At 34.3% G+C, this 14,556-nt stretch overlaps 1 protein-coding gene across 4 annotated transcripts in view; it reads left to right on the forward strand.

Annotated features, from left to right (window-relative positions):
• The window catches only part of PRKCZ (protein kinase C zeta), a 53,298-nt gene extending 39,100 nt beyond the window's left edge, over positions 1-14,198 (forward strand). For 2 of the 4 annotated variants that reach the window (XM_054850019.1, XM_054850023.1), the window contains 8 exons: positions 1,567-1,755; positions 4,757-4,854; positions 9,232-9,318; positions 10,018-10,153; positions 11,564-11,651; positions 12,088-12,207; positions 13,198-13,277; positions 13,862-14,023. In XM_054850019.1, the coding sequence (XP_054705994.1) occupies positions 1,567-1,755; positions 4,757-4,854; positions 9,232-9,318; positions 10,018-10,153; positions 11,564-11,651; positions 12,088-12,207; positions 13,198-13,277; positions 13,862-14,008 (945 nt within the window). In that variant the 3' untranslated portion in view covers positions 14,009-14,023. Of the gene's footprint in view, positions 1-1,566; positions 1,756-4,756; positions 4,855-9,231; positions 9,319-10,017; positions 10,154-11,563; positions 11,652-12,087; positions 12,208-13,197; positions 13,278-13,861 lie in introns of all 4 variants that reach the window. The other 2 variants (XM_054850020.1, XM_054850022.1) reach the window with 2 other exon arrangements.
• The last annotated feature ends 358 nt before the right edge of the window (positions 14,199-14,556 follow it).

Consider the following 14,556-nt stretch of genomic DNA (forward strand, 5'->3'; position numbering starts at 1 on the left):
ACCATTCAGCTCTCTGAGATGTTTCATATAAATACTACCTAATAATTTATAGACAGCTCCTGTGGAAATAAAAGCATACACTTATAGTCTGTTTTTCAGCTCTTGTGTAGATGGTCTGACCCAATCTCTGTGTACCAAGAATGTTGTTCCCTTAAAGCAGTTTGAAAAATCCCAATATGCTTTAATTCTAAAGGGCTTTTAGACATTTCTTTTAAAAATGCTTCTGGCATATTTAAAATAAATAGGATGCACGCTGCAGAACACTAGCAGTTAGTTTGATATCGCACTTTTAACAAGCCTGCACCTTTTTTCCCCTCTACCTCCACTACAATACTTGTCACTACCATTATTTCACACTTGAGTAGTTCCTGCTCTTGAGTGCTTGCCTTATTTTCAATCACGTGTCATTAGATTTTGTCTCAAATTCAGAGATGGAAGGCTATAAATTGAAAACATGTCAGAGAATTGCTACCTAGAATTGCTAATTTCTGCTATCGTTAGTGCTCAGGTGTAGATACTGTTTGTGTTTAAATTTTGATAGGAGCTCAACTCTCCTGAATTATGCTGCTCTGATTTTCCCACCTGGCTTTTGAGCTTTGCTAACATAGTTTAAGATATCCTACAGGGAGGAAGTGGCATTCTGGGAGCTTTGTTGACTAGAATCTTTAAGCTCAGAGCAATCTCTTCTAATAGCAGTCAATCCTAGATCAAGATTCTTTATATAAATACTTTCCATAGTTCAGCAGAATGCTGATCTGTCTACAAGTACAGTAGTATGAGGTCAGATAAAAATAGGCCACAGAAGTGTGTCAAAGCACTGTATATATTGGTAAAACATGAAATGTCAAAGTACATGCTGAATTTGTCTAGTTTAACTGCTTCATCTTCACTCTCACATGTTCACATCTAATTCCAGCAAACAGTCAAGATAAATTTTATCTTTTTAAATAATGAATTTTAAAAATAACATTCTTCATAGTGGAATATTTCCTGCAAATTCTCACATTTGAGAAATTGGCATCTGCTTCTGTATGTTCCCAGGCACCTATTAGAAATCTCAATTTTAAATCAAAATGTAGTGAACCTGATACAGACAGTTGTTGCCTAAACTAAAACCAAGACAGGTATATTCATTAGCAAATTATTATTTCCTTATCTGTCGTCTTTTTAGGCAGCCTTTATTAATTTGTACTACAATATCTGTCAGTGTGAAAGATGCACTTCTCTTAGTGCAAAAGATAATTCTACATGGCCTACGGTTCAGGAATTTGAATAAAACCTCATCTCTCAAGGCGTCGCTTTCTGTTTTCCAGCAGGAAATATTTAAATGATTCATTGAACAAACTGCTGCCTTGAAAAGCACAGTAACTGTTAGTAAGAGCAAAACCAATACCAACCAAACGTTTCTAAGCAAATGTGTTATAATCAACCATTCAGATCTGTGTGCCAGTGACAATGGCAAGCAAACTCAGCAAATTCTGGCCAGTGGTTAAAGACCTCTTTGCTTTAATAGGTGCTTGTTATGAAAATGTCTTCTGTTTCTAGCATCTGTTTCTTTTTATACAGGATATCAAACCAGTCATTGATGGAATGGATGGAATTAAGATTTCTCAGGGGCTTGGACTACAGGACTTTGATTTAATCAGAGTTATTGGACGTGGAAGTTATGCCAAAGTTCTTTTAGTTCGGTTAAAAAAGAATGATCAGATTTATGCTATGAAAGTAGTGAAAAAAGAATTGGTCCATGATGATGAGGTAAAAGTCTGTGTTAATTGCATTCCTTTATATATTGTAAAAACTTACTATGCTTTAACAAAAAACATTCAACTAAGAAAGCAGCTAAGGTTTTAGACAGCATCTCTGTAGTAGAAGTTTTGCTGACTTTTGAACTCATTTGTCATTAGCCGTCTGCATGAATCACCAAGATTAAATCTGGGAGAAAAGTGTCCCTTATTTTGATAACAATTAGCTATTAATAGCCTTAGTGGAATGCATGTAAAAAATATTCCAACCTGGATGTGCTAGTCTGTAGGTGATGAGATAAATAGGGTGGAATTTGGGCACTTAATTTTGAGAGAACAAAGATGTTTTCCAAGGGAAATTAATATATCTGCAAGTTATCATGTCTGTATTTCAGAATAGGAGCTGAAACTCTGTTCTTAGAGTCACAATTACAGAGCTTATGTGTAAGCGACACAATACTCTGGAATATTTTTTCTATGGCTTTAAAAAAGTTATGCTACTACCATTTGAGGTCACTGTGGTTTAACTGGCTTGTAAAAAAAAAAAAGAAACTGTCTGCCACAGAAATGAGTGCTGCATTTCTTGATTATTTTCAAAATCCTGTTGAAATCTTTTTAATACAGGATCTCAAATGCACAAGTTTGGAGAAAAAAAACAAACCAAAACCCAAGTAACCCTTCACATTTTCCTATATTATTCACACTTCTCAAAAGGTATTGTTTATATCCATTCTAATTTTGTTCATAAATGTGATGAATCAGTCACAGCAAGCAAGGCAGATTTGAACCACCTACAATGCCATTTGGCTGGAACCTGCCATGTTAAGTAATGCAACAGGGGATGGGGTAACTGGAATGGAGTGCTCAGACCACAGCCCTGGTAGCACAGGCTGAGACCTGACAGATGGATAGCAAGTGTTGTCAGGCTACCAGCTTTAGTGGAACGCTGCGGTATGACGTGCTCCTGCAGGACTGCCAGTGTGTATGACGGGCTACGTAAAGTATGACTCCATTAAATATTTGAAGAGTAAAGTTAGTACTGTGTCATCCTTGTGGGTTGAATCCCAAACTCTGATAAAATAAAAAAGAGGTGGACAATCAGTCTCACCTTGTAGGGAATTTCTTATATATAGCTGTTCTTACAACAGAAAGTGATTTTTTTTCAAATAGAATGCAGTTTTTAAGCTGATGCCGTTATATTCATTTTATGCTGTTAGGAAGACTGGATTTCTTGAAAGTAGGTTGTTGGGAAAAAACCCAAAACACGTTGGTTTAAGTACTACTTGTGTTGGTAGTTTCAGTTGGTTTCTCTGGCTGCCATCTTTGTCATTATTCCAGAGGCTAGGGTTAGGAGAGTACAGTTGTAAAGTTCTTCTAAAATACTTTGGCTTGCTTATTTAGTTGATGTTTATTTTTATGACCAAAGATTAGACTGTTGTGTAGTTTGTTTACTGTTGCCTTTTTAATATGTCTTTTTCCAACAAGATAGAAACTAAAGGGAAGTATTATTTAATGAGTTACACAGTTGTTTCTGAGAATGAGGTAGATGAGAAATGTCTTTCTTGAATAGTGGCTCTTATACATAATTACATAGAAGATGAGCTAATTGGTTTTTCTTTTCTATAAGATAGGCTGTATAATGAAATTCTGGGAATTGATAGGAAATTCAATGAATTCTGTGAATGCATGTGATATTGCAAGTAATGGAAATGTCACTTACTAAGTGTTTCATGGAGAAAGTAAATTAATTACATAGCAAAAATCAGTATGTTTAAATCAGCTAGTGCTCTCCAGGTAGTGGTTGATATTGGAGAGAAGGAAAATTTCTTTTCTAAATGAGATGAAGCAAATGAAATACCTGGTCTTCTGCTATTACATTTTTCTAAGCTTAATCTTGTTAACTAGTAGTGCCCTAGTATAACACTAATGTACAATACTGAAAGGGTTAGTTTAAAGACCCTGATAAGCTTGTTCAGTAAAAGCAAAAAAGAAATGTTTATTGTTTTATTTGAAATTGGATTTTTGGCTCATGTTTGGACCCAGATTTAACCTTCCAAGGTGTTATATCTTCAGGAGTGTCTGAACACAAAACCTTACAGATTTATTTAATTTGATGGTGACATTTCTTTATTTCCTTTGAGACTTTAGCTTCACTGTCCTTGACAGGGAGGCCTGGTTTCTTAGTATCTGTCTTGATTGTCTGCAGAGTGGTTGGAAAGCTGGAAATATCTGTTGGAAATGGAGAATTTTTAGAACAGTTATATTTCTAGTTTGTTGGCAGGGTACTGAGTGTTTGCAGGGTGGAACATGATCTGTGTATTGCTTGGAAGAGTGAATATCTACTGCTAAATCCAGCTGTCCATAAGGTTTAAATTTTATATGGTTATATGAAAAATGATCGAATGCTTTGTTATTACAGATCTGAATTCTGCAGCACTATGCTAGTATCATTGAAATTTTGGTAGGTTTTTATTATATGGTATTCACTGGGTATTCAGGACTTCTCCCTGTTGAGTATTAAAGGTAGTCTGTGATAAGAAGGCTTTTGGTTGGACAAACTAATAGGTTTTTGGTAGTTTTGTTGAATTAATTTTGAGTTTCAGATGAACAAATGAAGTTCAGTTTATTTGAACCTTTTAAAAACTGGAGATTCACATTGCTTGTATTACTGGCATGAGTTACTTCAGCAGCCTTAGAATCTTTTATCTAAGATAACTGAATTTATTTCTATGAACCAGTATGAGCAATGTATCAAATATTGCACATGTATGATGTTTTTAAATGGCTTAAATTTTGTGCAGACCTTTCTAAATGGTTAAACTTCTGAATATATAATTGATTTAAAATGTTTTATAACTTCCTCCAGATTTTAGGGGGTTTTGTCTTTCTGAAGAACATATATAACAATGACAGTATATGTAAGGGAGCATAGATGTTCATAATTTTTTTTTTTCTGGGAATACCCACAGTGGTTATCCAGCAGGAGTTCTGATTGTTCAATTACTCTATTTCAGGATATTGATTGGGTACAGACAGAGAAACATGTGTTTGAACAGGCATCCAGTAACCCATTCCTAGTTGGTTTACATTCATGCTTTCAAACAACAAGTCGGTAAGAAAGATCTGAAATTATTTTGTTTTGAAAATCTTGATGATTGTACTAACTGCTTCTCATAAAGCGAACATAACCACTGCCATCACACAGTAATTTTGAGAAGGAAGCATTAGTATTGTCAGGGATTCGTTACTGCAGCAAAGCCAGTTTTAGCAGGGTAGCTTAGCCAGTGTGGTGTGGACATTTCAGGTCCAGATCTGAAGGGAGAAGATGAATGAAAAAGAGGAGGAACTGTGCGCTGACTTCCTGAGCACAGGCCATGTGGCTTCAGGAGTAGGAGGATGGCAGCAGAGTGAAACAGAGCTTTGTAAGAGAGAGTTTATAAAACCTGAATCTGCTGAATAGGGCCAAATCAGTTTTCACAGGGCCAAACTGTAGTTCTCTGTTCTTCAAAATAGCATAAGAGTTGGGCTGCTCAGTAATAATAGTTTTTAACAATAACTTAAAAACCTACATGTGTCTGAAGTTTGTTTTTTTTCTTTATCTGAGGCTTATGAGCCCTTAGCACATACTGATGAAATACGTGATTTTATTTGAAAAAAGTGCTTAATAAACTCTTAGCTACTTTGAAATACTAATTTTTTGTCCTTGTGTGCACAATCCCAAGTGGATTTTTTTACTTATTTTGCAATTGGAATATGAAAGAAATCAAGGACTTGCATGCCCATGCTTATGTATGTCACTGGGGAATTTGTATGAGGGATGGGAGGGTGATTCGTTGGGGTTTTTTGTTTTGTTTTCACAGGCATCTCTTTACTGTTACACTTTTATAATGCCTGCTGCCTTATGTATCATAATCAGAAGATAAAAGTAATTCTATCTGGCTTACTTGAATGGCATGCAATGTAGAGCACAAACAGTTTTAAGACATTTTCATGGATTATCTAGTCATCCTTAAGAATAATCACCTGTTCATTACAATGCGCCTTATCAATTTTTAAAATATGAAGCCATGCACTATACTATTTCTACAATCTCCCAACTTTCAGCCCCTTAATGGCTATGGTCATAGGAAATAGCAGTTTCTTAGCAGGGAAAACATAGCGGAGATAAAGGAAGCAAAGAATTTGTATGAAGAGTGTTCTGAAGGTACATAGACTAGGGAGTATTTTGGAGCAGGGAGAAAGAATGATCTCCAAAAGTGACTAAGGATTTGACCAAAACAAATTTGTCTTGTAGACAGAAAAAAAAAAAAAAATCTAGACAACTAACAAACTGTAAAAGGCCTTTTAAGTTAAACCAACACTCACAAACACCTCACCAAATACTAAGTAGTATTGAACATCTACTATAAAAATTCAAGTAGTTGGGCAGGCGAAGTATTGAGAATGAGGTTTCTTACAAATACTGGAAAGAAGAAAAAGGCTGAAGTCAGCAATAGAAAGATCCTTTGCTTGCCACTTTGGTAATTACACTGACATAGCTGAGGAGCAGAAATAGAAAAAAATACATGCTGAACATACTCAAAGCTTTCTGTTTTCCTGTTGTATCTTTAGGAGTCCTTTTTTTCCAGCCTAGCTTCTCCTTTAGTGAAACTATAGCTTTTTGTTTATAACTTCAGCCATTTGCCATGGATATAACTATAATGTCATGAATTCTCAATTTAGTTATAGCTGTAATATTATAAAATCACAATTATGACCTCATTACAGGAACAAAGAGAAGCATGAAACTGATTTCAAGTTAAATAAATTCATCAACATCACGTTGTGTTAACTGGCCCAAAGAAAACAAGTTGTAATATGAGAGCAGTTTGTGTATAAGTGTACTAATAGGGGGAGGAAAAGAGTTGCGAAAGAACATGTTCTTTCTCTTAAATATAATTTAAAATATGTATGTAAAGATGTTAATTGATGCTAAATGTAGCTGTTTACATTGTTTCGGATACTAGTGATGCTTGTTTTATTATTGTAATAAAATATGTGACTTAGGCTTGTCCAGAATTGCCAGATAAGTATATTACAAGGATGGCAACAATCTGAAACTTCCATCCTGCAAAACCATTGGTGTTTGAGTATGTCCTTCTGGAAGCAGCAAGGACTACCAGTATTCACACGCTTAGGTGCTTGAACATGACGCAAGGAACTTTAAAGTGCAGGTTCTGAATGATGTTAAAACATTGGAAGCTTTTAAATAGGATAGGAAAGTTGGAAGCAAAAAATACCAGGAAGGCTGTAATAAAATATTCATGGCATTGTTATCTATTTTATTTATTGTTTCTTCAATTTTAGTTTAGTGTTTATATACTTGTGGGGAGGCCACTGAAAGACTTGCAAACTGGGTTGTGTCCAATGATTTTTCCTGGTTTACCTTTTAATTTTTTAACATGTTGAGTGTTTCAAATGAAGAATCCTTTTCAAAGGAAAAAAGACATCTTTAATTGTTACCAATTAGAGTGGTCTGAGAGACTGGAGCATGTATTTTCCAAATGGAATGTTTTCCAGTGTGTGTGGATATATGGAAAGGAGTTTTCAGCTCATGGAAAATTAGGCGCATAAGGAAATACTGCCTCCTGGGACAGCTGCAACCTTCATAAGAAACCCTCACTCAGCGTGTTTCTATCCTGTAGGTCTCTCTGACCTTGGCAGCATTGCCTGGATCATATTTTCCCAAGGATGAAACCTTTCCTGCAAACTGTAATAGAAGTCTCTTTATACGGCTGGTTCCACCTATGTTTCTTTCCCCTATTGACTTTTCTCATTTCTTTTGAGAAGACTGTTTCAAAAAGTTGTTCTGCAGAGGAACTAATAAACCTTGACGGTGCAGCCTTTCTGTGCTCAGATCTTCCACTTAGTGAATATGCTATGTAGAGAGGAACAGAAGCGGGTCCATTACACTCTCTTTTAATTCACGTTTCTCTACAGACGAAGGTCTTGGTAAAGTCAGGGGAGGGTGGGATTTCATTACCTGTTCTGCCGGCTCACCAAATTTAGTTTTCATCTCTGATAAATAATGGATATATGTGAATTGAGTCAGTCAGTCCTCAAATTCTTTAGTCTCAGTCTATCCATACAAATAAAACAGAACTTTTTTTTTTCCTGCTAGGAATGACAGTATGTTTCTTAACAGTGTATCAAGAAGAGTTCACTGATAATCGTAGGGTTTAATAGAAATAATTTTGTTTGTGTATATTAATAATATGCTAGATAATGTAACTTTAATTGGAAGAAATATTATTGTGTCGTATGCTGTTCGAATAAAACTTAACATTTTTTTGAAAGTAAATGTGGGTTGCATTCCTCTAAATGAGTCTTACAGCATCTTGCTTTCAGTAGATCTGTTTGAGCTTTTTGGGAACAGAAGCAGCACAAACAGCAAGCTTCGTAGTTATATTTTTAATTAATATCACAAAACATACCGATCTCTGTAATATTGTCAGAAAAACATTAATTATTGTTAATGATGAAGTACTTTTTAAAAGATGGTGACCTTTGAGTGGCAAAACTGTATCAAAAATACAAATGAGAATTTTCAGATTTTGCCTGTGCAGAAACCTTGTTGAGTTAGGTGTGTATAAACTATGATTCATCTACAAAGCTCTTCAGATTTGATGCTGCAGCTTGGCTATTAAAAAAGAACAATATTTAGTCAAGCAGAGTAACAATTCAATAATTATTACATCTGTAAATCTATGCCAGATTTAATAAGAAAGGTTTGAATTTAAATTCATGCATCTTTTAAAGTATTTTTTAATCTTTAAACCTTTATTTTAAATAATCAACTCATTTCAGACAGGCTAATATTTTTTTCAGTCAATTGGATGTTGTTATTCAAAGCGGTGTACTCACTGAGCAAATTTTATACTGTGGAATTTTGTTCCATAAAAGTCAAAAGAATCAGCATCTATGAATAAGAGGTAGTCATGTAACTACATTGTCATTATTATGTCTTTTTCAAATGAATAATAATTTTACCTTTTTTGGATAAACTTTCATTTTTGCCATGTGTCATCTTCTAGCACGCTTCCATGATTTTGCTGTTATTTCTAAGTAATTTTCAAAGATGTCTGTATATCATTGTATGCTTAGGAGGGTTTTTTTACATCTGTCGCCAAGTACCTCATTACATTAGGCCAATGCTATTGTCTTTTGTACTCTTTAAATAGTTCTGCAGATTTCACACCAAATAGTAGCCTGTTGTTTGCAGCTGCCTCTCCTTTACATTTAGTCTGGCATTTAAATAAAGCATATGATCCTGCATTATATGGATCAAATAAGTACTGTCTTTTTTCTCTTAAATAGTTTATGTAACTATAAGCGTTCTAGAAGTCTAATTCAAGAGAGGAAGTGAAAATGGCTCAAATTGGAAGGATAAGAATAATTTTTCTTTTTGAATGTTTCCTTGGAATCCATTAATTGTATTATATACTTTCAGATTGTTTCTTGTCATAGAGTATGTAAATGGGGGAGATCTTATGTTTCATATGCAACGGCAAAGGAAACTTCCTGAAGAACATGCAAGGTATTTTACTAACACAGTTATAGTGGTTTTCTTGTAGTTGTTTAATGTTGTATGAAATGCTTTCCAAACTTTATTCCATAAAAATATATAAACAGTAAAGACAGAATGAAAGATTGATTCTTAAGTTTAGAATGCCCTGGAAAGAAATGTTAATTTTATTTTTTTGAAGGCTCTGTATTTTTTTTAAAGAAAGCAAGCTTTGATAAGTAGTAACAGTTATTCCTATTTACTTTTGTTTATTGCTTCATATTTAGGTAATGCTGCTTTCTTCTGTTGATAGAAGATATAACTATTCTACTTATTTTGGTCTTACGTTGAATTAATATAGTGTTGGTAGGGAAAGACGAAATACCTGTTTTGCGTGGCTTTGCACTACAGAAAGTCTCATTGTAACACTTAATAAGCTGAAAGTACAGAACTTCTATGTCATACTTGGAATTCTCACAAAAAAGTGTAGGATAAAGAATAAATATTTTCTTAATTGGTAGAATAAAAAAATAATTTCCCATATTTAATTTAAAGAATGGTTTTACAATATATGAGCTCAATGTCCTTAGGAATAAACATAGCTTGATTTTGGTATACTGTTGATAGATGAAAGCTGACTGTAAAGTGATACTTTAAGAACAGATTTTTTTAATTGCACCAGCTTTTGTACAACCTTAATGGCAATATGAATTTTCTACTTTTTGATTTCAGGTTTTATGCTGCTGAAATTTGTATTGCGCTAAACTTCCTACATGAAAGAGGCATAATCTACAGAGATTTAAAACTAGACAATGTTCTTTTAGATGCAGAGGGTCATATCAAATTAACGGATTATGGCATGTGCAAGGTAGGATTTTTCTTACCTTTCTTGTGTCACCTTGTCATTCAGTAGTATATGTCTCTGGTTATGCTTTTAAGTCAAATACTGCATCCAGTGATATTAAGAGAAAACTTAGAAAATTTATCCTTATCTTAACGCTAGTGTTACTGAGCCCAGAATTTGGTTGTGGCACAGGAGCTTCATTCTGAAAAATGACTGTTGAAGAACAGAACTACACTTGTAATTTTTTTCCTTTGTTTATTTCACAAAGTTATGTGGGTCATTTTGGGGGACAAAAGAAGTTTGACCTGTTGCCAAATTAATTTCTTTTATCTGTTTACGTTCCTTCGTGACCTCAGTTAGAAAATTTATCTTTAACACAAGTATGTTTTTAAAAGGGTCTTTTCCATCTCTTGGTAACTGTACTGCTGTGAATATGAATTGCATTCATCATTCTCTGTGGCTGGACAGATTTTTAACCAACGGGGGCTCTCTAGTATCTCAGTTCTTATGCTGCAATCTTTGGCGCTGAGAGGCAATTCAGAGAGCATTGCTTTCAAAGCACCTGGTAAAGTGGACTTAACGTGATGCAGAGGAAAGCAAGAAAATGTCAGTAGAAAATACCGGTGTAGAAGATACTAAATTTAAAACTTATGTTTATAAAGTTGGAATAACAGACATGACTGAAGCAGTTGTAATCTGACAAAAAAATCTGCTATCCCCCTAGAGCTGTTGATTTGACCTCAAGTCTCCTTGTTATTGCCACACTGTTTCTGGATAGCCTGTGAAATGAGATTAGAGTCCCATGTATTTCTTGGTGACAATAAGTTTCTGAAGCCAAAATTGCAACTGGCATTGTGTTGTTTTTTTAAAAGTCCAAGAATAGAGTGTATAATACTAATTTTGATTTAACTTATTTCAGAACATGGTTAAGGCGTGTTATGGTGATGTAATGAGGAAAGCTTGTCTCATTCCCTCCATAGAATAGGTATTGCACCAATTTCTAAGAATGCTGGACTAGAATGTTTCTCCGCTATCAAAGTGCACAGGTTGTGAGGCTTCACTTGGAATGCAGCAGTTACGTAAAAAGTTTGATTTGTTCATTCTAAAAATAGAAGTGTTTTTCCCCAATCTATTTGAAAAGGACTTCTGAATTGCTTCTGATCTGAATTTTTTTAAGTGTATCTGTAAATAGTAATTAAAATGTTGTTACAAATGTGTCATGTCTCAGTTTTAATAAATTAATTTGCTGAAGATAAGCTGTAAAGTCAGAAGCCAGCTTTGAGCACTATGGGTATTTATTTTGCTCTAGCATTGCCTTTTTTTGATAGGAGGGTCTTTAGACTCCCTAAGTAACTTGGCTTTATAAGCCTAATTAAGGGAAATTCTCAGAAAAGGTGGTCAGCTTTTAATTTATGAAATGATTTATGCATGTAGGAAGGTTTGGGCCCTGGTGACACTACAAGCACTTTCTGTGGGACACCAAATTATATTGCACCAGAGATCCTCAGAGGAGAAGAATATGGTAAGCTGTGACTAAACAATTTGTAGTTATAATAAATCACAAAGCAAAATTCTAGTTGTAGGTTGGTTCAAATACAGTTTTTTAATTTCCACATTGTTGTGCCATTATATGTTGAGAAAATTTCATGTATGTTGTACAGTTTATTTTTTCTGAAATAAGGTTATTTTTGTTTTTCTCTTGCAATCACTCATTTCAGTTTCTTTGAAATCATACTTTCCCTGAAAAATAACTTATAATGATACTTTAGCAAAACTGCTCCTTGAACTCTCTCAAGTCTCATCCAGTGATAGTGTAAGTCATGATATGTCTGTGGCTTCAGTGAAAGTAGAGAATTTCAGTACTTTGTAGAACCAGGCCATTAATTTTCATTTATATGAGAGAGAACACCTAAATTCAAAGAGTCCTAGCTGAAAATCTGCTCTGCAAATATTTACAGGGTTCAGCGTGGACTGGTGGGCTCTTGGCGTGTTGATGTTTGAAATGATGGCGGGAAGGTCTCCGTTTGATATTATTACTGACAATCCAGACATGAACACTGAAGATTACCTCTTCCAAGGTATAGTAATTTTGATTTTTTCTTTTTCTTTCTCGGGGGGGGGGGGGGGGGGGAGAAATAATGAAAAATAGCAGTTCCACTAGGACAGTTAGGTTTTCCTTTTCCATTATCCCATAGCTGCCTGTAGATCTACTGTAGATAGAGTCCCAGTATTTCCAGTTCTTCATCCCAGGAATTTATTTTGTTGAACTCAGATAAAATGGTCTGGAATTAGGAAATCTTCTTCAGACTATAAAATATTTTTTTTAAATATCCACAGTTCAGAAATAACAGACAGAAATAGTATGGAATGGTACTGTTGTTAAAAGGCAGTCCACAGGCCAGGAATTAATTTTAAAATTCAGTGCTACGTGAGAGGATAGGAGGATTTTTCTTGACAGAAACATCAACCTGTAGTTTTGCTCCAGATAACTTAAATTTTTTTTTATTATAATTTTTTTTTTTTTTACTTCTGATGAAATTAACTTTTTTTTTTTTACAGTTTTACCTTTCAGGAATAGTGATCTATGAATTTTTCTAAACAAAAGTAGTGATACTTGCCATATTTATTACAACAGAAACTCTGTAACGGTTTGGGGAATTGCGAAGTTGCCAACTCCCTAATATGCAGAACCATTTTTTAAACTAGTTACTGCAATTATGTAACAGAATCTGCCATGGTCTTCTTGACAAGCCTAATGTTAAATCAATTACTATTTAAAATCACACTTTTCCATATACTGAGGACACTGACAAAGTTTTATTCCCTGTTTATACTACGAACAATAGAAAAAGATAATGAAGCTAACTTTTCCTTTAAGAGATCTTGAAATGTCAGTATAACAGTGCCTTGATTTACTGTAACTCCTTTTGTTTGCATTATTTTAAATAATTACTGTATGTTCCCATCTTCCAAATGGTAACATATTTAAATAATATAGTGTTTGTATTGAAATCATGGTCAATGTCATAAAACAAAAAACAATATTGCTGTTTTTAAACCTGTAACAGTTATTCTTGAGAAGCCAATCCGGATTCCAAGGTTTCTTTCTGTCAAGGCTTCCCATGTGTTAAAAGGATTTTTAAACAAGGTAAATAACATTCTCTTATTTTTAGCATCTAAGATCTGGAAGTCAGAGCTTCCTGTTGAAAGCAATACAGTTAAGACGTTAATCTGCTTACTGTTAAGAAAATCTATAAAACCTTGGTATCCTGTATGTTAAAAAACCCCACTTAGTTGCTAATTCACTGAGGGAATTCCACAGCACAGACTTGATTTAAAAGCCTGCCCCTAGTGGAAAAAAATAACTATAGGCTTGTTTATAAACTATTTTCTGTAATACTTCCTACTCATTTAATTAAGCTGATTGAAACCCCTAAAACCATTATCATTTTTTAGTGGAGAAAAGAAGGATATGAATTATACATTACTAAATAAATCTAGATTTTTTTATTTTATTTTAAGAAGTTGTAAAATATAATTTAAAAATGAGATTTCAAACAAACTTCATCAAAAAAAAAAAAAAGAATGAAAATCCCTCGATAGCCATAATATGCGTATCTTAGCAGCAGTTTGTGTAGTAACAGGGAATGCTGGAGTCGTATGTGGGCTTTTGACAAACATGGGCTGTAACTGGCTTAGAGTATGTAATACGAGTTTCTGTGTTTTCTGCAGGATCCCAAAGAAAGGCTTGGTTGTCAGCCGCAGACAGGATTTTCTGATATCAAGTCTCATACATTTTTCCGCAGCATAGACTGGGATCTGGTAAAAATAATTACTTCTGTTTATACGTGTTCGAAAAGAATAGATTCTTTTAGTTAATTAATAGTGCTTATGTGTAACAACCACATTAAAACTAGTGACATTCAATTCCATAAATGTAAAAGCTATTGTGCTTTCTCCAGGTGACATAACATAATGGATACAAGCTTTATTTTATGACCAAAAATCTGGCTTGCTTCCAAACGCTAAGAGTGGTTACAACTTGTGGGTATCATTTTTAAAGTATATGTGATGAAATTTAAAGAACATTTTAAAAAACATATTAAAGCATTGGTGAAACCATTTATTCCTTGGTTTCTATTTGTAGATTCTGCAGACTCATGCACTAGGTTCTGCTACTATCAAGTTTACATAGCATACACGCAACATGCCTGCAATTGTGGTGTGAAGAACTCCATAGATTTCCCGTATCAGAATTCATGTCTTACTATTCTAGGTTGTCATTTCATGTATTCCTATTAGTAAACAGTTCAATCTCCGTTGAAAAAGGAAGTGTGGACTAGCAAAGACAGCCTGTTGGAATGCTATTGCAGTACGTCATTTCCCTTGTTGATTAGAAGCCTTTCTGCCTTGACAGGAAGGTTGGT

The sequence above is a fragment of the Grus americana genome, chromosome 21 (assembly GCF_028858705.1).
Source record: "Grus americana isolate bGruAme1 chromosome 21, bGruAme1.mat, whole genome shotgun sequence".
NCBI lineage: Eukaryota > Metazoa > Chordata > Aves > Gruiformes > Gruidae > Grus > Grus americana.